Genomic DNA, 23021 nt, shown 5'->3' with positions numbered 1-23021 from the left:
GGTCCCTGCTAAATGCGGAATTTGCTTGAGACTCTCTTTCCCCCTCTTTCTCTGTTCTTTCCTCCTGCTTTCTTTCTCTCTCTAAAGTAAATAAATAAATCTTAAAAAATAAAAATAAATGTCTCTGAGGAGAAGACTCAGGAATTTTTGCTTCCTACAAAGTTCCCTAAATGATCCTGATGTATCTTCCCTCTGCATCTCCCCCACCCAATGTGCGCGCTCTCTCTCTCTCTCTCTCTCTCAACTATACAAATCTTAAAAAAAAAAAGTCATTTTTGGGGTGCCTGGATGGCTCAGTCAATTAAGTTTCTGACTCGTAAACTCAGCTCAGATCTTGATTTCAGGGTCATGTGTTTGAGCCCTGTGATGGGCTCCACACTGGGCATGGACCCTACTGAAAAAAGAAAAAAGTCATTTTGACTCCACAAATGGTATCTGATTATATTCCTCTTCTTCCTTTGGTCAAGAATTCTAGGGAAACAAGGACACATTAGCTGCTTCTATCCGAGGGCTGGTGGAGTGCTTTGTTAATAAGCGCATTATTATTTCCAGGCTAAGACTTCTGATCACAAGGTGGAATGTGAATAACTAATGTGACCCAGTTTCTCGAAGATAAATTACATTTAAGACCATGTTCACTATTTACATTTTTTCTTCACAATTTACAAACTTAATTCATGGATAGCAGTATTATACTTACATTGCCTTTATAATTCGAATAAAAGATTTATAAATGATTTACCTGACATCCTTCTCAAGTTGTGTAATACACTCCTTCAGGGAATCAATCTTAGAATCTCTCTGACGCACTGATTCAATGAGGTATCTGTAAGGCTGTTGAGTCTGGTTTAACAGAGAATTGGCCCTGTTAAGCTAAAGAAAAACAGATTTCATGAAAATCTAAAAAATTTTACAAGAAACTAAGGTTATCCAAAATGCTGTAGCATGGACACAGTACCCCAAAACTCCCTTACATGAATTACTCAGAAAAGTGTTTCGTATGTAACGTTGAAGGTTTTAAAACTTATTAATCAATATAACTATTCTTTATGATAATAACAAGTAATAAATTAATAGGAAAGAAAAATTTTAAATAAAATATGAATTGTTACCAATTTTAGGGGTGGGTCACCTCAATGTTTTGCCATTTTTTGGTGTGAGAAGATATGTAACATAAAATTTCTCTCTTTTAATAAATATTCTTTAGCTAAAATAAAAACATTTTATTTGAGCTTTCTTTATTAAAAATAACATGACATTATAATTTAGCATTTTTCTCATGTCTTCATATTTCCTTCCATCTTTATTTATAAAATTGAAGAACTGTAGCTAAATCATTATGTATAATGAAGTTTCTAAGAAATTATAGTTAAAATATAAATAATATAAAATTTAGCATTTTAACCATTTTTAGTGTACACCTTCAGTGGCATTAAGTACATTCACAATGTTGTGTAACCATCACCAGTATCTATTTCTGGAATATTTTTATCAGTTGCAACAAAAGTATCCATTAAGTAAAAACATGCCCCCCCATTCTACTATCTGTCTCTATGAGTTTGCTTATTCTAGATATATAAGGGGGATCATATGATATTTGTCATTTTGTCTGCTTATTTCATTAATATAATGTTTTCAAGATTCATCCATTCTGTACCATCTATCAGAATTTCATTCCTTTCTATGATTAAATAATATTCCATTGTGTGTTTTTTCACCTGTTGATGAATATTTGGGTTGTTTTCACTTTTTGGGTATTGTAACTAACGTTGCTACAAATAGTGTTGTATAAATATTTTGAGTTCCCACTTTAATTCCTTTGGTGTTCTACTCAGGAATGCAATGAAACTGCCCGGTTCTATGGTAATTATATATTTTTTTCTATATTTTACTTTCTGAGGAACTGGCAACTGTTTTCCACAGAGGCTGCCTCATTTTACATTCCTATTAACAATGCACTTGGTTCTACTTTCTTCACATCCTCACCAGCACTGTTATTTTCATGTGCCTATTGGCTGTTGTATAGCTTATTTGGAGAAATATCTATTCAAGTATTTCACCTATATTTTAATTAGGTCGTCTGCTTTTTTGTTGTTGGGTTGTAGTAGCTCTTTTATGTTCTGGATATTCCTTATTTGACATATGATTTGCAAATATCTTTTCCCATTCTGTGGGTCTTTTGATCACAAAACTCTTAATTTTCATGAAGTCTAACTTTCCTAGTTTTTCTTTTGTTGCCTGTAATTTTGGTGTCTTTTTTTTTTTTTAAAGATCTTACTCATTAATTTGAGAGAAGAGAGAACATGAGCAGTGGAGAGGGCAGAGGGAGAGGGAAGCAGCAGACTCCCCGCTGAGAAGGGAGCCTGATGTGAGACTTTATCCCTGAGCGGGAGGCAGAAGTTCAACTGACTGATCCACCCAGGTGCCCCTTTTGATGTCAGTTTTAAAGAAACAACTACGAAACTCAAGATCATGATTTCCTCCTATGTTTTCTTCTTTGAGTTTTATATTCTTTTTTTTTAAAGATTTTATTTATTTATTTGACAGAGAGAGATCACAAGTAGGCAGAGAGGCAGGCAGAGAGAGAGAGAGAGGAGGAAGCAGGCTCCCTGCTGAGCAGAGAGCCCGACGTGGGACTCAATCCCCAGGATCCTGAAATCATGACCTGAGCCGAAGGCAGCGGCTTAACCCACTGAGCCACCCAGGCGCCCCTTGAGTTTTATATTCTTAGCTCTGAAATTTAGGTCTTTGATCCACTTGGAATTAACTTTTGTATATAGTGTAAGGTATGGGTTCAATTTCAATGTCTTACATGTAGATATCCAGTTTTATCATTTCTTGAAAAGACTGTCTTTTTTCTCATTAAATCGTCTTGGCAATCTTGTTGAAAAACCATTGACCATATACATGAAGGTTTATTTCTAGGCTCTATTCTATTCCATTAGTTGTATCTATCTATTTTTATGCTATTACCACACTGTTTTGACTACTGAAGTTTTGTAGTAAATTTTAGAATCTGGAAGTGTGAGTCCTCCAACTTCATTTTTCCTTTTCAAGATTGTTTTAGCTATTCATTGTCCCTTGAAGTTGTATATGAATTTTTGGATGGGTTTTTCTATTTTTGCAAAAGATGTTGTTAGGATGTTGTTAGGGATTGCATGGAATCTGTAAATTGTTTCGGGTGGTATTGTCAACGAGGTCTTCTAATCTGTGAACGTGGGATGTCTTCCATTTATTAGGTCTTTTTTTTTTTCTTTAAAAGATTTTGTTTATTTATTTGACAGAGAGAGAGATCACAAGTAGGCAGAGACGCAGGCACAGAGAGAGAGAGGGGGAAGCAGGTTTCCTGCTGAGCAGAGAGCCCGATGTGGGGCTCTATCCCAGGACCCTGATATAATGACCTAAGCGAAGGCAGAGGCTTAACCCACTGAGCCACTCAGGGACCCCCCATTTATTGGGTCTTTTTAAATTTAAATTTCTTCAGGAATGTTTTGTAGTTTTTAGTGTACAAATCTTTCTCCTGTTTGATTAAATTTATTCCTAAGCATTTTTCTCTTTTGGATGCTATTACACATGGAACTGTCTTCTTAATTTCTTTTTGGATTGCTTATTGCTAGTGTATTATGTATAACTTTATATTATGCCTTTTTACTTTACCTTATATAATTATTCTCCTAAGCTCTCAGAGTACCTTAATATATGATTTTAGTGGTGACAAACTGTCTAGGAAGCCAAGGTCCCATAATTATATTGCTTATAGTAATAAACATTTAGGATGTTATCCATTTTTGACTAGTTTAATATTGCAACAGACTTCAAAATTAATTTTTTTATTTAAGTTTTCCTTGTGAAGTTTTTTCAGACGTAAGTTGCACTAAGGTTAAGGACTATGTAATGCTCTCAATATGTAAGACCAAAATTCTTTCCCTAAGGATTTTATTTATTTTTTAAAGATTTTATTTATTTGTTTAACAGAGAGAGAGAGCACATTAGCAGGAGAGAAGGGCAGAGAGGGAGAGGGAGAAGTAGGCTCCCTGATGAGCAGGAAGCCTGATGTGGGGCTCGACCCCAGGACCCTGGGATCATGACCTGAGCCTTAGGCAGACACTTAACTGACTGAGCCACCCAGGCACCCCCCCTTAAGGGTTTTATTAACTTCTATACCCAACCAACCTTAGTTCTTTAAATTTTTTTTATTGTGTTTGTTTTTTTCCTAAGCAAATATAAAATGTAGGTCAGTATAGGACTAAACAGCACTGTCAGTATCCGTAAGCCCATACTTTGGTACCTAATCAGTTCTCAGTAAAAGTATTCTGAAGTTTGATATGTGAAAACTGAATAATCTCTATAAAAGTGGTGGACACCTATTTTAAAACTGGGGTGTAGAGAAGGGAGTATTTTACTACACAGAACAAAAATACTACAAAATTCCTACTTTATGACCTTAACATGGTCTTTGACAATAAAATTCTAGCCTTTTATATGCTTAAATATTTTTTTCTTCTTTTCTTCATAGTCACTAACAAGTTCAGTGGAGGCTAAAGATTTGCTCTTTTTTTCTGGGACAAGAAATGATTTCTATTTTTTTTTCAAGTGAATTACATTTATGATATATATATATATATATAAATATTATTAAGATCTATACATAGAACTTATTTTGTTACTGCAATTTTTTGGTGTTCTACTCACATAAAAGAAATGAATGATTAGCAACCTAGAAGCTGAAGGTGTAGAGAACAGTAGGAAGGGTGTAGTGGAAGGTATAGTAGAAGGCAGGAAGAATCAAAGGCAGAAAGAATCATTGTTAAAATCATCAGCCATGAGATCTAGGTGGGCAAGGAAAAAAGAGAATCCAAAAGGTGATTGACCAGCTAGCTGTTAAAGAATATCTGCTTGCTGATTGAGGACTACATTTTAAGTTACTCAAATGATTCAACTAAATTATATTAGAACACTTCCTTTTGGTTACATTAGCCCAAGAAAAAAATTTCCTCAAAGAAAAGGAAATGAACAGTGAAAGAAAAGACGACTTCATTTTTTGGACATGATTCATTACAGCAAAAGCAAAGCCATAAAGAAAAAAAATACCACAAATATTTTCTATAGTTTGGGTTTTAGTGTCTTTTTTCCTTGCTTTGGTAATCGTTCTTTTAAATCTATTACAATGTCACCGGAATCTTATTACTTACTCTACTAAGTTACTTTATGAACATTCAAATATGCAGCTGGATAAAAATAAAACTAAGTTCTACTTACCTGTATAACCAGTTTCACTAGTCAATTAAATCAAATAATTGCCTTGACTTTGTTTTCACGGAACTGACCTTAACTGAATAAACTGAACTGACAAGTTGCTTTGTGTTTCAAAGTGCAGAATAGTGGGGGTAGGGTGGGGAGAGCCTTGGTGGGCTGGTGTTGGTTGGGGTACAACTTCAGGGAAGCACTAAAGGCATTTATAAATTGTAGTTAGCTGTAGTCTAGAATGAGCTATGCTTGAAACTTATCAGATCTAAATTCAACTGCATAAAAAGCGTAACAGCAGTCATTAGTATTAATTATTTTGGTTCCATTTTTATCCTCACAGCAATTACATATGTTAGGTTTTAGTATTATAAACAAAATTAGGGGCCCCCACAGCCTTACTTTCAAAAGGTATCTCTAATACACAACCTACAAACTCCTCCCTCTCTGGATAATAAGGGCTTACTATAGTAATGCCAGTCTTATGAACCTATTTCTCTATAAACCTGCAAGATTTTAAATCCCAAAATTTATTTTTATTTTTTAGGGAAAATACATGTCTGTCAATGAAAAGTAATGCTAATACTGATTTTTGAAATAATTATAATTTGACATAATTTAATTCCCACAGTATGGTTTTAAAAAGTCTTTCTGTAACTATAATACTTAGCATTCAAAACGTTACACAATCACTCCCTTTGCCTATTGTTAGTAATCTTTTCCTTATAGGAAAGCCTTAGTAATTAGTGACTCAAGAATCATATACGTAATAAATGACTCAGGAGTAAACCCATGACACTACATTTTACAGAATTGTTATCCTTTGTTTCAATAAATTGTACATATGATTCAGAGAAACGCAACACCTGACTAAAACATAATTACATATTTTGATTCAAATTTTAACTTACTCTTGGATGATAATCTAAAATGATATATTTTCTCTTAAAATTAAAAAATATATATACAGGTGACCATATTTCGTTGTGATTTTCCTAAATGTGGGATTTTTTTTTCTAGTGGAGATTAGTTTTAAAGAAACTCCTAGAAAAGGAGCTCTTTCTTGCTAGAGACAAAAATGCATTTTGTTGAATAGAATTTAACATTGAGTTAGTTTCTGTGGATAAAATATATACAAGTGATACTTTCTAGTACTGGTCCTAGGTTTTTTTTTTTTTTTTTAAAGATTTCATTTGTTTATCTGACAGAGAGTAAGCAAGAGAGAGAGCAAGTATACAAGCAAGGGGAGCAGCAGGCAGAGGGAGAGGGAGAAGCAGGCTCCCCGCTGAGCAGGGAGCCCCAGGTGGGACTTGATCCCAGGACCCTGGGTCCATGACCTGAGTGGAAGGCAGATGCTTAACGACTGAGCCACACAGGCACCGCTGGTGGTGGTTTTTGTGAAGAAAATTCCACATACCATTATCTAATCTTTTTGATTGTGCCACGGAATGTAAAATGCCTCTTTGAGGTCCAATATGGAGCAACACTTTGGTACTAATTCTCTGTGTTCTCAATCTGTAGGAGTAGCTCTCACACCTAGTTAAATCATCAGATCACTGGGGAAAATGTTAAAAACCAGTGATTTCTGGGCCCCACCCCAGTCCCAATGAATCAAAATGTCTCAGGGCTAGTCTTAGATTCTGGTAATCAGTCAAATTTGGAAAGGACAGCTGTTACAATCTTGGACATGCTGCAGGACCCTCCATCCAACTATTTTAGCAGACTTAACACTACACATAAATCATCTCATCTCCTGAATTTACCATCCTTCCCGTTAAAACCACTTTCTTATCCCATGTCTCACATGGTAAATAACATCACCACCATTAAGAGGAGTGATATTTAAGTGACACAAATCAACCAATTAACATGCCAGCTTTGTACTGGAGCAGGTTCCTGGAGAAACTGTGGTCCAAGGTATCTCTTTGTTGGTGGATGGTGAGGAGATCCAGGGGCTTTCGGGAGAGGCACAAGGACAGACAGGAATGATATACAGGGGCTTAGGACAACAGCTGTGTACAGTGTTCTTGCAAATATTTTATTTTATTTTTTTTAGGTTTTATTCATTTATTTGAGAGAGAGAGAGAGCCACTTGCTTGGGCAAGTGGCTGGGGAGCAGATAGGTTGGGAAAGAGACAAGCAGACTGTGCACTGAGTGTGGAACCTGATGCAGGGTTCGATCCCAGGACCCCAATTGGGATCATGACCTGAAACCAAGAGCTGGACGCTCAACCAACTAAGCCACCCAGGAACCCCCAAATATTTTCTTGTTTTAATAACCAACAGCAAGGGCATGCTAATTGATCACCAGCCCTGCTCTGATCCCGAGATTATCAAAGTATGGTAATAAGGTGATATTAACAAGATAAAAGGAGAAATAATAGATAATAAGAGGAAATTCTTGAGTAGAATGTTAAATATTTCAGAGTAATCAGCATGGCTGTGACAGACTATTTACTCATAAGTCACAGAGTACACAAGACTGTAGTGTATTATTTTTTTCAAAGTGTGGCCATGCATCACTTTTATTAGAGTCACAAGAAGAGCTAGTTAAAAATGTGGGTTCATGGGACGCCTGGGTGGCGCAGTTGGTTGGACGACTGCCTTCGGCTCAGGGCGGGATCCTGGAGTCCCGGGATCGAGTCCCACATCAGGCTCCCAGCTCCATGGGGAGTCGGCTTCGCTCTCTGACCTTCTCCTCGCTCATGCTCTCTCTCACTGTCTCTCTCAAATAAATAAATAAAATCTTTAAAAAAAAAAAAATGTGGGTTCATGAGTTTCATTCCAGACCTACTTCATCACAATCTCTGAGGGCAGGATCTAGAAACCTACATATAAAACAAGAATCTTTGGTGATTCTTATAGTCACTACCGTTTGAGAATCCCTATTGATGTGTATGAACAGCGCAAAGCGGCAGATACACGAGGAACACCTATACATCAGGGTTGTAAGATGAAGACATCTGAGGGAGAATGGTGTCGTCATTCAAAGAGAAAACAGAATTTCTAGATTATCTATAAAATCTATAATGTCATGCCACAGATCAGGAGACTGAAAAGAGAATACTGACAATTAGGAAGTCAATGGTGATCACTGAGGATAGATGACATTGGTGATCACCGAACAGATGATAAGGGAGGATAGCAGAAGGAATTAGGTACAAAGAGAGGGGTTTACTTTAGAAAGTTACTGATGTCCACCCACCCAAAGACAACACCCACACATAGTCTCTCTCATTTTTTTTTGAAGAGGGACCAAAAAGGGGGCAGAGAAGAGTAAGTGAAGATACTAAAGAATCCTTGGGTGAATGAGATTAAAGGAAAAGAAATTTAGATGACCTAGTTGTAACAATGAAGCTATGAAGATGATAGCAGATGATGGAACTGATGGTTTTGAGGAGTGAAAGTGACCTGCAGTAGGGATCATGAGAAATAGGACAGATGCAGAGAAATAAAAACACTGGGCCGTAGGAATGAAGGCCTGATTGATGTTCAACAACATGAATTTGTAATGGTTTCAAGCAGCAAAACTAATAGGTTTCCACAAGAAATTTTCAGCACATGACCACAAAACCAAAGAATTTTCTCTCCCTCTCTTCTTCTTTCCATTAAGCATTTATAGGGTAACTATCAGATTGTAAGGTAATACGTGAAAGGTAGGGAACGTCAAGAAAAGCCTGATGGATGAATTTAGTGACCAACCAATCTGGGGTACTGGTGAATGTTGTGATTTGATGGTTGATAAGGCTGGGGAGGAAGAAAAGTGAAGCCAAGAGGGGTTTGGTTGGAAAATACGAAGTGTTTATGAATGTGGAACACACAATGAGTGCAAATAAAGCGCAGATTTAGTGGGAATGAAAGGACTGGGAGAGCTGGAAGGACAGGAGATTAGAGTCAGAGAATGGAATTTTCAAGTTCAAGTGTTTTAAATTTCTTGCCCCTGAGAAATTCATTTTAATGTGGTTCAATTGTATAACAGTCCTGACAGCAGTGGGGAGGGTGTTGCTATGTGAGTTGTAATAGCTCTTAAAAAAAAGTGTTAGTCATTCATGAGTTATCAAGGCAAACCAGTAAGGTAAAAAGTTTAAACAATTTGTTTGATGTGTAAATAGGATACAATTTATAGATAAATCACTGTTTTCTTTTACTTTGGTGGTGGCCGGCATTTAGTACGTGTACACACACACACACACACACACACACTCTCTCTCTCTCTCTCTCTCTCTCACATGAGCTGGTATGTGAACCTATACAATGCAGGCTTACAGAACAAATTCTAGTATATTGTCTTGAATCCATGTAATTGAGTTTTTTCCAGGATGAACCATAACAAGGACTTCTTGGCTGAAGCACTTGGCAAGGTTAGACACAGAGCTGTTAGAAAAATGAAAGTGAGTGTTTTGTCCATAGAACATTTTGGTCATTCATATGGTAGATAAATATATGCTCTTCACTAAAATAAAAAGGTTAAACCTTATAGGATTCCACATCAGAACCTTAAAAACTAGGAGACAGAACGGCAATAATTAGCCTCTTCACAGTAGGTCTTCTTCACGAAACTTTCAATTTAATTTTCCCTCACATCCAGTTACAGGATATCTCGAGCATCCACAAAATACATGAGAACTTCTACTAACTTCCCAAGGGGCGAAGCGCCAGACGAAATACACAGAAGCACAGAGAAAATGAAGTCTACCCCAAATTTTTCAACATTACAAAAAAGCAAGTTGTTATCTATTTCAAAAAGTTAACTTCTCACTAGACCAAGTTACTTTCCGGGGGGTATTTTCCTGCTCCCAACAAAACCAGCTGCATGGACTGCCAAACTGTACCAGTGGCAAAAGGTGGCCCCAGTTATCTTCAGAGAAAAGGAGCCACTGACATCGTCTCCCTCCTTTTCACCTATTTCTTCTCCGTGGTATTCAGACTTCATTCCCTTTCTCATCTTGGTTTTTAAGACTCTATTACAGCAATTTTAGGTTTGCAGCAAAACTGACTGGAAACACAGGGAGATCCCATATACTTCCAGCTTCCCCATCCCACAATCTCCCCCAGCGTCAGCGTTTGTGACAACTGATGAGCCTACACTGACACCCTGTTGTCACCCAGAGTCCAGTGTTTACATGACGGTCCACTCTTGGTGCTGTACATTCTCTGCGTTTGGACAAATGGATAAGGACACGTGTCCACAGTTACAATATCACAAGCAAAAGTCGACCCTAAAAGTCCCTTTGCTCTATCTATTCATCCGTTCCTCCCTCCTAGCCCCTGCAACTGCTGATCTTCCTACCGTCTCCACAGTTTTGCCTTTTCCAGAATATCATATAGCTAGAGTCATACAATATGTAGCCTTTTCAGATTGTCATTGCCTGTTCTTAAAAGCTATTTTTTCAACTTCTGCTTTGCTTTTCTGTTTTTCCTACCAAATATAAAACATATTGTTTTTAAAATGAATGAATGAATGAATTTATTTATTTATTTTGTGTGTGCACACAAGGAGGAGGGGCAGAGGGAAAGAGAGAACTCCAAGACAACTCCCTACTGAGGGCAGAGTCCGACACAGGGATTGATCTCATAACCCTGAGATCATGACCCGAGCCAAATGCTTAACTGACCTCGCCACCCAGGCGCCCCGAACATACTCTGTTTTAAAAACTAAAAGTAATCTGCTCATTTGGTTGGAAAATATTTCGATGCAATTATTTTATTTGGAACTTAAATAATTTACAACTGAGAACACTGAGGCACAGAGAGGTTAAACAACTTATCCAAGTTTACACAGCAAGTAATTACCAGAAATGGCATGTTAGCCCAGTGAGTCTGGCTCCAGAATCATGTGCTTAATAGCCAATATTCATTACCGCCTCTCAGTAACAGGAAAGAAAGCAACAATATGTAAGGGTAGCACAAAATGTGAAGAGCTAAGAATTCCTCTCCCCTCACAATAATCAGTGTGCACTAAAGGCATGGGTGTACGTGACAACACACAAACACTAAAGAAACGGGACCAGTTATCTACACAGAAAAATGCCTCATGGCTCTTCTTCTGTCTTAAAGCTATCTAACTGTATCTACTGAGGTGCTGTGTTCCTGTGGGACTTACGGGTTCTACAGCCCTTCCCTTGCTGCTTTGGTTACTTTCAGAGGAGATGTAAGAACAATGGTGCTCACTCTGCACCTTCTGTGGGGTCATTTGGCTGGGAATTACAGGCAGTGATAATTGGTTATTATCCTCTGCCCTGCTTTACTTCTTTCTTAAAACTTATCAAGTTCTAATTGAGTATATATTTTACTTGGGGAAAAAAAACACCTTTTTTTCCCCCTAATTAGAATATAAGCTCCAAAGGGTAGGTAGGAATTTATGGCTGTGTTATTCAATGATTATCCCAAAAACCGAAAAACCGAGAACAATACCTGACACACTGGTCCTGAATAAATATTGACTCAAACACTGAATTTCATATCAGTACTACCTAACACTTCACAAAATTTATTTCCTTAGTATACTTTATTCCTTATGCTGAGTTAAATGATACAGCATGAACTAGAACTAAAATTTTATAAACTGTTCTTACCCAAGTTCTTTCTGTGTAAAGAGCCAATAAATTGGAAATAAAATTTATTTGGGAAAAGTGACATCGTTTCTACAATGGGAAATCTTGCTGTTTACTGGAGTTCCTCAAGAATATGTCCATGTCGGGGCGCCTGGGTGGCTCAGTGGGTTAAAGCCTCTGCCTTCGGCTCAGGTCATGATCCCAGGGTCCTGGGATCGAGCCCCGCATTGGGCTCTCTGCTCAGCGGGCAGCCTGCTTCCTCCTTTCTCTCTGCCTGCTTCTCTGCCTACTTGTGATCTCTGTCTGTCAAATAAATAAATAAAATCTTTAAAAAAAAAAGTCCATGTAATTAAGTGATAAAAATGTTAACCCAGAGATTTCAAAGAAACTCAATACAATTCAAAACAAGATTTCCTTAAAAAAAGGAATCACTACAGGGGCACCTGGGTGGCTCAGTCAGTTAAGTGACTGCCTCTTAATTTTAGCGCACGTCATGATGCCAGGTCATGAGAAGGAGCTCTACATTGGGTTCCATGCTCGGCCTGGAATCTGCTCGAGATTTGCTCATTCCCTCTCCCGTTGCCCCTCCTGCACCTTGTGCACACTCTCTCAAATAAGTAAATAAATGAGAACTAAAACAAAAAGGAGTCACTATAGAACTAGAGGGATTTTTGTGAAGATGAGGCCTAAACGCTTTCTATAGATGAAGAAGAAAATAGTAGAGTTCTCAGACTCTTACTCATATATAGATACATATTATAAATAATTTGCAGGATCAGAGTTACAGACTAAAATTATGCAGATCTGTAATGGTACTAATTCCAAACAATGGGAGAAACCACAGTAAATTTTTTCAGAATTGTTCAGTGGAACAGAAAAGAAGCACGACAAAAAATATGGGAAAATAATAACATTTGCTTCAGCAGCACACTGTGTTAATTAAGAATGATAAAGAGGTAGGATTAACATTGCTCCTATATATGGTAGACACAACTGGGAAGCATTATAGGTTTTCCCATGATAGTCATACCAGAGGACTGGTATGACTTTTCTCTTTTCAATCTCTATGCTGATTTCTCAAGAAGGCTTCCGTAAGGAGAAGAAAACATGTTACCTATTTGTCCAGCTGAGTGTTTCCACACTGTGAGTTGCAAGCAGTATTAGAAAAAAATATGCCACATGTCATAACTAAGAGAACATGCTATATGTCATAAGGGTATTCATTCCTGTGAAAATTACTTCAAACACCCCCCCCCCCATAGATCTACACACACACAAATACACACACATGTATATACCCAGTTACTACGTTAGGTGTACTTCTTATTGTAGGTCGTGGTAAACAAACAAACAAACAAACAAACATAAAAGCTATTTGTCCAGGTGAAGTTAACATTTTTAATTATAAGGGACAAAATTTACATTCAAAGCAGTCCGTATTCAAATCAGTCTCAGGTCAATTTTGTGGCAAGTTTTCTGTGGGGTTTATCACCTGCTGAAAATTTCAGATCCGAAGGGTGGGGGTGTCCTTTATTATAGTTTTCAATATATTAACTATGCCAATAGTACATCCATCAAAAACTTAAGAGCAGACTGAGCAGAATTTGCATCTGAGTCATTTTTTTCCCTTTGATTCTTCCCTGATAAACATGCCAATCTAATGGAAGCCCACTCAAACAAAAGAGCTTCCTTTAGGCCTCAGGAAGCCTGGGCAGCTGGTAAACTCGGGGAACTCACATTTTTAAGAGCCCAGTTAGCCCTAGCAACATTCCTATAGTTTCATAAAGTTGTATGACCAGTAATTAAGTAAGCACTCAAAATTGCTAGCTATTATTAATATCATTTATCCACATAATTTTGATTTTAATGAAATATTTACTAAAAAATGAGACTATGGGGACGCCTGGGTGGCTCAGTGGGTTAAGCCACTGCCTTCGGCTCAGGTCATGATCTCAGGGTCCTGGGATTGAGTCCCGCATCGGGCTCTCTGCTCAGCAGGGAGCCTGCTTCTCTTTCTCTCTCTCTGCCTGCCTCTCCATCTACTTGTGATTTCTCTCTGTCAAATAAATAAATAAAATCTTTAAAAAAAAAATGAGACTATGTTATCATTGATGTTAAATAATGTTTATCTTTGTTATCTTATTGTACATTATTATTGCTTACCTTTTGCTTTTCAATACAGATTCAACAAATTAGTTGAATTTTATCAGTAATTCATGTTCTCTAATTTAAATATAATAATTCCGGTTAATTTGACGTTTTTATTCATCTTAAGATATCCAGGTTTCCACACTTTTCCTAAGATGCTTAGTTTGTATGCAATTAAACATACTTTTACAATTGAAAACAGCAGGTGACTACTCTCCAGAACTGCAGTTTGACTATGGAGTTCCTTTTTGGAAAAATCACTTAAATTGTTATTATAAAATCTTACTATATTGTGTTAAAATTCATTTGGGTAGTTCATTCTGAATATTTCCACATAAGCAAAATAAGCATCATTTATTCCAATTCTGAAACTACTTTCTTTAACATGCCGAGTTTGTTAATAAAAATACTTATGATACTATTGCCATTAGCAGAAAAATAAATGAAATGTAGGACCAAAAAATCTATCTGCATTTATTGAGTGATTAGTTTCTGCCAGTTAGTACAGTAAGTGCTTTTCTTAGATTAAGTCATCTCTAATTCCTGAGGCAAACATGTATATAATACTATTACTCCCACTCCACAGGTTGAAAAATTGAGGCCTACAAAGGGTAAAGAACTTGCCTAAAAAGTCATACGAGCCAGCCTGCCTAACTTGAAAATCCAGTTTCAGATCCCAGTGGTTAATGACTATAGTAACATATGATTAAGTGCTACACACATGTATTCTTACCTTTATTATCTCCTTTTACTACTCAACTTTGTTCTTAGGGTTTTCCTTTACACTAAAATAAAATCAAATAAAAGAAATAACTCAAGTATTTCTGGGAAAGGCTGATGGAGCCTACTGATTCCATGTAACTAGAGTTTTTTTTTTCATGGTGGTGTCAAGTGGTGCTAACACGTTCCCTGAGCTGGTTCCACATGTGACCTAAAGCATATGATTGAGTCTCTGACACTTAGAAAGAAACTAAAGCTTTCTTTCTAATTAGCGGGTCTGATTTCCTTCTCATCCTCTGCTCCTCTTAGTTGTGACTTCCAATTTGCTTCAGGTTCATTCTAGTATCCCCCACATCTCATATACTTTGACCTATCACAAACAGAAGTTATTCCTTCAACTAACATCTATTTACTGTGTACTAGAAACAGGCACTGTGCTAAGCAGTGAAGATAAAAAAGACCAATAAAAAAGAATTCTTGTTCCTAAGAAGCATCTAAATAGCTATGCCAACAAACATCTCTATCTAAATATATCTTGGTATATATGGTATCATGGGGATAAAGAAGTCATTTTTTTGCCTGGGGTTCATAAAAGGCTTAATAGAATAAATGACACTTGATATTAAAAAGACAAGTACCTCTGATGCAAACATGGGCACACTGGGCAAAAATATCGGAGTGTGTAGAAGCACAGAGGCATGAAATAGCACAGAGTGCTCGGAGAATTCAAATAATGCACAAGAAGTTATGTATGTGAGAGAGAAGCACAAGTAGTTGTATACATGGCCGTGTGTGTGTGTGTGTGTGTGTGTGTGTGTGCGTGTGCGCACACGGCGCATAATTTAAGACGGAACTGGATATGCAGGCAGTAGTATGGTAATAGAAGGTCTTATATATTATTATTCTTAGCAAAAAGAGATAAGTATAACTATGGGAGAAACAAAAACAGATTTGTATTTGGAAAGGTTATTTGGGCAACAAGGAGGATTAAATAGAGATGATGTCAATCAGCTGGTTCCTAATTTATTTCACGTGATAGATAAGAGGCTGTACTAAGTCAGTACCACTAAGGCAGGAGACTGAGGAGAGATGCTCAGAAAGTGGTATGAAGACAGTAGGGAGCACCTGGTACTTGCCGAACACTCCTTTTGCCCTCTTTGAATTCTGATGATAGACATGCTTACTGCTTACCACGTAAATCTCGGACTTACTCAAGAAAGGCTACCATGAGAAGCTACTGTAGCTGGTAGTTGAAGCTATGGGACAAGATGAAGTAAGTAACACAGTAAGAAGAGAACAGTGCCAAGATAGATGGGCATGTCCACACTGATGGAACAATCAACAAGTCAACAATGGAGACTGAGAATAGGGGGGATAAAAAAATGGTGGAGCAGGAGCAAAAGAAACTCTGCTTGGTTTAGGAGGGGTTACAAGTGAGGACCTGGAGAGAGGGGAGGTGGAAGACGAGGACGAGAAGTAGGTTAGGATCAAACTGGCCTTCTCTGCCATGCCAAAGAATATGGGCATTGTCTGGTAGGCAGCAGACCTTTTAAAATGAAATCATGATCCACATTATGGAGGACAGTTTGCGCTAGAAGAAAGAATTGTGATGGACTGATAAACTTCACTTGCCAAATTTCAAAAATATTAGGCAGCATAGTACCCTATGTGTTTATGTTTTAAGCCTTGTATTTTTAATGGTGAAATAAAAGCACTGTTCTTTATTAAAAGAATTCAAGCATCAACAAACTTTTAGGAAAATACTTTGGAAGGCAAAGGGACCCCGTAAATCATACCATTTTTCATCTTTTCCATGAAAATGGATGTATCTTCAATTGCTGTTGATCAAGTTTGCACATGTAAATTTGATCTTAGCTGTTTCTATTCTGATTTCAATTGGGTTCTGAGTATGGCTAATCTGTCATAAGTTAAGTTTAATTGCCATTTAAAATGTCTCCAAAAAGACTCCAGTGGGATTTGGCACATTCAGCACAGTTTGTATTAGAAGGATAGAAACGGAGTTAAGTAATAAATGATAAAAATCATTGCCTAAGGTCTAAAAGAATGTGTGCTTAAAACTAAAAAAATTAAAGTGATAATAAAGCGCCGTAGCAAAGTTTAATTGGAAGCATTCCTATTCTTCTACTCCTTGGTGGCACACCAATAGTGGATTTTTTTTCCACATCAATGAAGGCTTAGAAATATGGAAGGGAAGACTGGCTTTGAAGTTGAAAAAGATTTAGTTCTTTTAGGGTTGTGGCTGGCAAGTGAGTCTCTATTTAAAATACCAAGATGAAAAAAAAAATAAAAAAAAATATAAAAAAAAATACAATACTGAGATGGAGTTGTAGGTATTGTGGGCTATAGACTACTTCCCAGAGACTGGATACACTTGTTCAGGTCAGATAAGTCAAAGGACAAAGGCACACGTTTTACTCATCTAGATACTTCTACTATGATTGCAGAAACCATGTATCCCAATATCACTGTATACAGCAGAACATACTGGCAAGCATTTCAAAGACTCCATCAAGCAGAAAGTCCCGCCCCATCTTTTCTCCTTGCCTGCGCATATTGCCTCCTGTTTGCTTTCTCAGTCCTAAAACTTTCAAACGCATGTTATGTTTTCAGAGGCTTCTGAATTTTTCCCATAGCAAATCCTTTCTCTGATATTCTGGAACACTTCCATATTCTTTTAAATACCCGCTCTTGATAATGAAATGGAAGGAAGGCAATGAGGAAGAAAGGGAGGCGCGAAGGGAATAGCATATGCACATACTAAGTAATCTAAACTACAGAGAGGGAACATACGCTGAAAGGATCTCTTTCTTCCTTCTAGAACTTCAGTGTCCCCTCCACAATGATAATCATCAACAGTGATGATTTCTTGTCTTTTATTATTCCAGTCATCTCTAAGCATACCTCGAAGCATACATATAGATCTATGAATGGCTATCCATGTATTTATATGTCTATATTCCCTTGGCAATAAAATTTTGGGTACAATAAATATTGCTGGAATGTAATCTCTGTTTATAGATATATTTTAAAAAGTACAATTTTGCCACTTATTTCCATCTTTAAAAATCTACCTAAGTTTGGTGGAGTGGCTAGGTCAATGATTTATCTAATGAATCAACATTTACTTTTTACATACTATGAGTCAGATACTGTGTTGATCACCAAATCTGTGCCTTTAAAAAGAAATCTCATGTGAGTTGGAATAAACTTAAGCAACTAAAAAATGTATTAAGGCAAAAATTAGTCATTCTGTTCTTCTCTACTTCCAATCTCAGAGGTAAGCAGTTTGCTGTTAGATAAATATGGATGGTCCTGGGGGCTCATTTTCTATTTTCTAGAACAAGCTCATAGAGATTAAAACCTCCAAAGGCTCCTGCTCCCATTACGACTTAGGCAACCAGATGTTCCTACACCTTCTCTTTCAATGCGTACAATGTTTTGGTGTAGAGTCCCTCCCTCTATCAGATCCCTTTCCATTGCACATTCAGAATGCCTATGCCAGGCCCAAGCACACCTTTCTGAGGAAAAAGAACTTGGGGTTGGTATATACTCTGATAATTCTTTGTCTGTAAGTTTACTCCAGTCAAATGTGTTTATACTCACGTGACAAATACTAGTGGTATTTGTGTGCCCTTGCCATGACAGTTGCACATTATGTAAACTTTTTCTCTATGCTTAGAAACACAATCCCAACTCTAGAAAGACAGACACACAGACACACACAGACACACACACACACACACACACACACACATTCTCTCTCTCTCTCTCTCAAGGCCAAAATAGAGAAATACAATACAAATTATCCAGCAATTTTCCTTTTTAGAAAAAAAATCTATCAACATCGTATGGATGTCTTTTAAGGTTAGTACACAGAATTCTACTTTATTCTACCCATGTATCTTATAGTCTCTATCAAATCTGGCAATCTAAAGTTTTGAAACAAATTACCTGGACTCTGCTAAATGCCTCCTAGCTAGAGAATTTCATGTAACTAAAACCTTGCCACATGGTCACTTGAGATTGTGCATATCCCATTTTCTAGATACGTTTTCTAAAATTAAGTTTTAACAGATAAATCTCTAAATGCTTATACTAGAAAACAAGGCCTTTGTGAACAAGGTTGTCCATGTTAAAAGGGCAAAAGCATGCCTCTTTGTTCATCAGTGGTTAAAGATAGTATAAGTCTGATAAATATTTACTGAATGGCTAGAAAGAGAGAGAGCAAACACCACGATTCAAGATAGCTAAGACACAGCAATTCTGGTGGTAACATGTTATGCTTCATGATGTAGCCTGGATTTTTTACCCCAAATCAACACTCCTTCCCCTCTTTTTCTTTTTAAAAATTGAGATATAATTGACGTACAATATTATATTAGCTTTAGGTGTACAATGTGATGCTTTGAAACTGGTATAGACTTTGAAATAATCATCACAGTAAGTCTAGTTATCCATCTGTTACCATAAAAGGTTAAAAAATTTTTTTAAGGGGCGCCTGGGTGGCTTAGTGGGTTAAAGCCTCTGCCTTCGGCTCAGGTCATGATCCCAGGGTCCTGGGATGGAGCCCCACATCGGGCTCTCAGCTCAGTGGGGAGCCTGCTTCCACCTCTCTCTCTGCCTGCCTCTCTGCCTACTTGTGATCTCTGTCTGTCAAATGAATAAATAAAATCTTTAAAAAAAAAAAAAAGAAGAAACACTATCCCTTTAAAAAAAATTTTTTTTTAAAAAAAGATTTTATTTATTTGACAGAGAGAGAGAGAGAGAGAGAGCAGAGAGAGAGTAGGCAGAGAAGCAGGCAGAGTGAGAGGGGGAAGCAGGCTCCCAGCTGAGCAGAGAGCCTGATGCGGGGCTTGATCCTAGGACCCTGGGATCATGACCTGAGTCGAAGGCAGAGGCTTAACCCACTGAGCCCAAAAGGTTAAAAATTGTTTTCTTTTGTGATGAGAATTTTCAAGATTCATTATTCTGGCAACCTTCAGATATGCACAGCAATACCACAGACTATAGTCACCATGTTGCATACCACACCCCCATGACCTATTCATTTTGTAACTAGAAGTCGGTACCCCCTGACCTCCTTCACCCATTTCACCCACCCCCAACCTCCCTTCTGCTGCCAACTAACACTCTTTCCCATACGATGTATTTTTGTTTTGTTTGTTCATTTGTTTTATTTTTTTAGATTCCACATGTTAGTGAGATCATATGGCATTTGTCTTTCTCTGCCTGATTTATTTCAAGTAGCACAATACCCTCTAGCTCCAACTGTGCTGTTGCAAATGGCAAGATTTCATTCTTTCTTATGGTGGAGTCATATTCCATTGTACACATGTCATATCTTCTTTAACCATTCATCCATTGATTAACACTTAGGTTGTTTCTATATCTTGGCTATTATAAATAATGCTACAAGGAATATTGCAACCCTTTTTGAATTAGTGTTTTCATTTTCTTTGACTAAATATCCTGAAGAACTGTTGAATCACATGGTAGTTCTATTTTTAATACTCTGAATAAACTCCATACTGTTTTCATAGTGGCTGTACCAATTACCAACAGTGAATGAGGGTTTCCTTTTTTCCACACCTTGCCAATACTTGTTATTTCTTGTCTTTTGATTCTAGCCATTCTGACAGGTGTGAAGTGATATCTCATTGTGGTTTTGATTTGCATTTCCCTGATGATTAGTGATGTTGAGCATCTTTTCATGTGCCTCTAGGCTAGCTGTAAGTCTTCTTTGGAAAAATATCTATTCAGATCCTCTGCCCATTTAAAAAAAAATTTTTTTTTTTTTTTTTTTTTTTTTGGTATTGGAGCTATAAGAATTCTCTATATATTTTGGATATCAGCCTCTTATTGGATATATGATTTCCAAATACTCTTCCTCCTTCAGTAGGTTGAACTTCTATTTTGTTGATGGTTTCCTTTGCTGTGCAGAAGCTTTTAGTTTGTAGTCCCACTTGTTTTTTTATGCTTTTGGAGTCAGATCCAAAAAAACATCACCAAGACTGGTATCAAGGAGCTTACTGCCTATGTTTGAATACTCCATTCTTAACCCATTGGTGGTTTCTTGAGAATTAGGTGGTACACACATACAAAAAAGAAAGTCAGTAATTTTACTCTTTTATATTGAACCAACTAAAGAAACTACAGTCTGAAGACACTGTACATCAAACAAGAAAGAACAGTTAACCCTGAGGCCCAGGAAACAAACAAAGTGAGCCCAACCCTATAAGTGCCCTAGTTGACTATATGGAAAGAGTTTTCAGGCACTAGTTCAGGAAGGGGGAATTGTGGCCCAGTCTGCCAAGCTCCCTGAGTTAAGGATCTGTAGAAGTAGAAACCAAATAGAAACTATAGTTGTTATGGCAGAGTACTGAAGAAAAGAGTTGTACACAGACAAAACTCTCAGAATTCCCCCTTTAATATGCACCTGGGCACTGAACAGTGCATGTACGTAAGGAAACTACCAAGACCGAGATCGAACCACTGAAAAGATTAGAAAGAACAATCTCTGAAGATCACATGGACCAGGAATTTGCCTATTGCCACAAGCCAAAGTAGAAAACTTAGTAATTCATAGGACAGGGGGTAGATTATTAAAAAGGCGTTGGTTCTGGTAGGGGAGGGAAAAAGTGACCTTAGGATGAACCCTTCTTTACTTATAAAAGCTAAAAGCAAGACTTGAAAGAACAAAAGCTTTCCCCAGAAACTTAACCATGTCTGAGAAGAAAGCTAACAAAAACTAAAAGTAATTCAAAAATATTTAGGGGGTACTTGGGTGGCTCAGTGGGTTAAAGCCTCTGCCTTTGGCTCAGGTCATGATCCCAGGGTCCTGGGATGGAGCCCCGCATCGGGCTCTCTGGTCAGAAGGGAGCCTGCTTCCCATCCTCTCTCTCTCTCTGCCTGCCTCTCTGCCTACTTGTGTTCTCTGTCAAATAAATAAAATCTTAAAAAAAAATTTAGCAGTAAGGTAAAATTCATATCTGGTACCTAGTAAAAAATTAGTAAGCATGCAGAAACATAGGACAATATGATACAAAAGGAGATCAATCAATTTAACTGAAACCAATCAGAACGTAAAACAATAATAAAATTAGTAGTCAAGAATGTTAAAATAGCTATTGAAATTGTATATCATATGCTCAGGAAAATAAAGTTTGAAAAGGTTAGGTAGACCTGGAAGATAGAAAAGAGACCCAAACCGAACTAGAAATGATAACTACAGTATCTGAGATGTAAACCATACTAGACTGGATTACAGGCAGATAATACACTGAAGAAGAAAAGATTAGTGGGCTTGAAGACTTAGTAAGAGAAATTATTCAAAAGTCTCAGCAGAAAAGGACCGAACACAATGAAGAGAAGAACGTTTGTTCTGTTGTAGGGCAACTTCAAACAGTAAAATAAATGTCTAATGGAGTCTCCAAAGGAAAGAGAAGTAGGACAGAAACATATATAAAGACATAAAGGCTGAAAAATTTCCAGATCTGATGATCTTACATATGTATGAGGCTTGACAAAACCTAAGAACAGGAAACATGAAGAAAACCATAATAAGCCACATTATAAACTGCTTAAAACTAGTAAAAAAAAAAAAATCTTAAAAGCTCCTAGAGAAATAAGACACATTACCTAGAGAGACACAAAGATAAATAGGACAGCATATTTCTTGACAGAAACAATGCAAACTAGAAGAGAGTGGAGCAACATCTTTCAAGTACTCAAAAAGAGAGAGAGGAAAAAAAAGAGTCAGTCTTTATTTTTCTGCCCTGGGAAAATTCTCTTTGTAAAACAAATGTGAACTCAGCAATTCCACTCTTAGGTGTTCACTCCACAGAACTGAAAGAGGTAGTTAAACATAACCCTTGTACCTGAATATTCACAGCAGCACTATTCACAAAACGTGGAAAGAATCCAAACACCCATCAATGGACAAACGCATAAACAACACATGATGCATCTGTACTATGGAATATTAGTTAGTCATAAAAAGGAATTAAATACTGACAGGTGGTATAACAGGAAAATCTTGAAAACATTATGCCAAGTGAAAGCAGCCAGATATAAAAGGTCACATACTGCATGATTCCATTTTTTATGAAGTGTGCTGAAAAGGCAAATTCACAGAGACAGAAAGCACAGAGTGATTGCCAGGGATTGGGTGGGGGGAGAATGGGGAATGACAGCTTAATGGGCAGAGTTTCCTTCTGGGTAATGAAAATGTTCTGTAACTAGATAGTGGGGATAGTAGTACAATATTTTAAACACACCAAAAACCACTGAATTGTACAATTGTGTGTTTTATGTTATGTAAATTTTACTGTCATA

At 37.2% G+C, this 23021-nt stretch overlaps 1 protein-coding gene across 3 annotated transcripts in view; it reads right to left on the bottom strand.

Annotated features, from left to right (window-relative positions):
* PIBF1 (progesterone immunomodulatory binding factor 1) overlaps positions 1-23021 on the bottom strand; it is a 196523-nt gene that overhangs the window by 34794 nt on the left and 138708 nt on the right. For all 3 annotated transcript variants that reach the window (XM_044249864.1, XM_044249865.1, XM_044249866.1), the window contains one exon: positions 743-873. In XM_044249864.1, the coding sequence (XP_044105799.1) occupies positions 743-873 (131 nt within the window). The remainder of the gene's footprint in view (positions 1-742; positions 874-23021) is intronic.

This window comes from Neovison vison, chromosome 5 (genome assembly GCF_020171115.1).
Source record: "Neovison vison isolate M4711 chromosome 5, ASM_NN_V1, whole genome shotgun sequence".
Taxonomy (NCBI): Eukaryota; Metazoa; Chordata; class Mammalia; order Carnivora; family Mustelidae; genus Neogale; species Neogale vison.
Note: the sequence above shows the minus strand (reverse complement) of the source record. Positions and strands in the feature narration are given on the sequence as shown.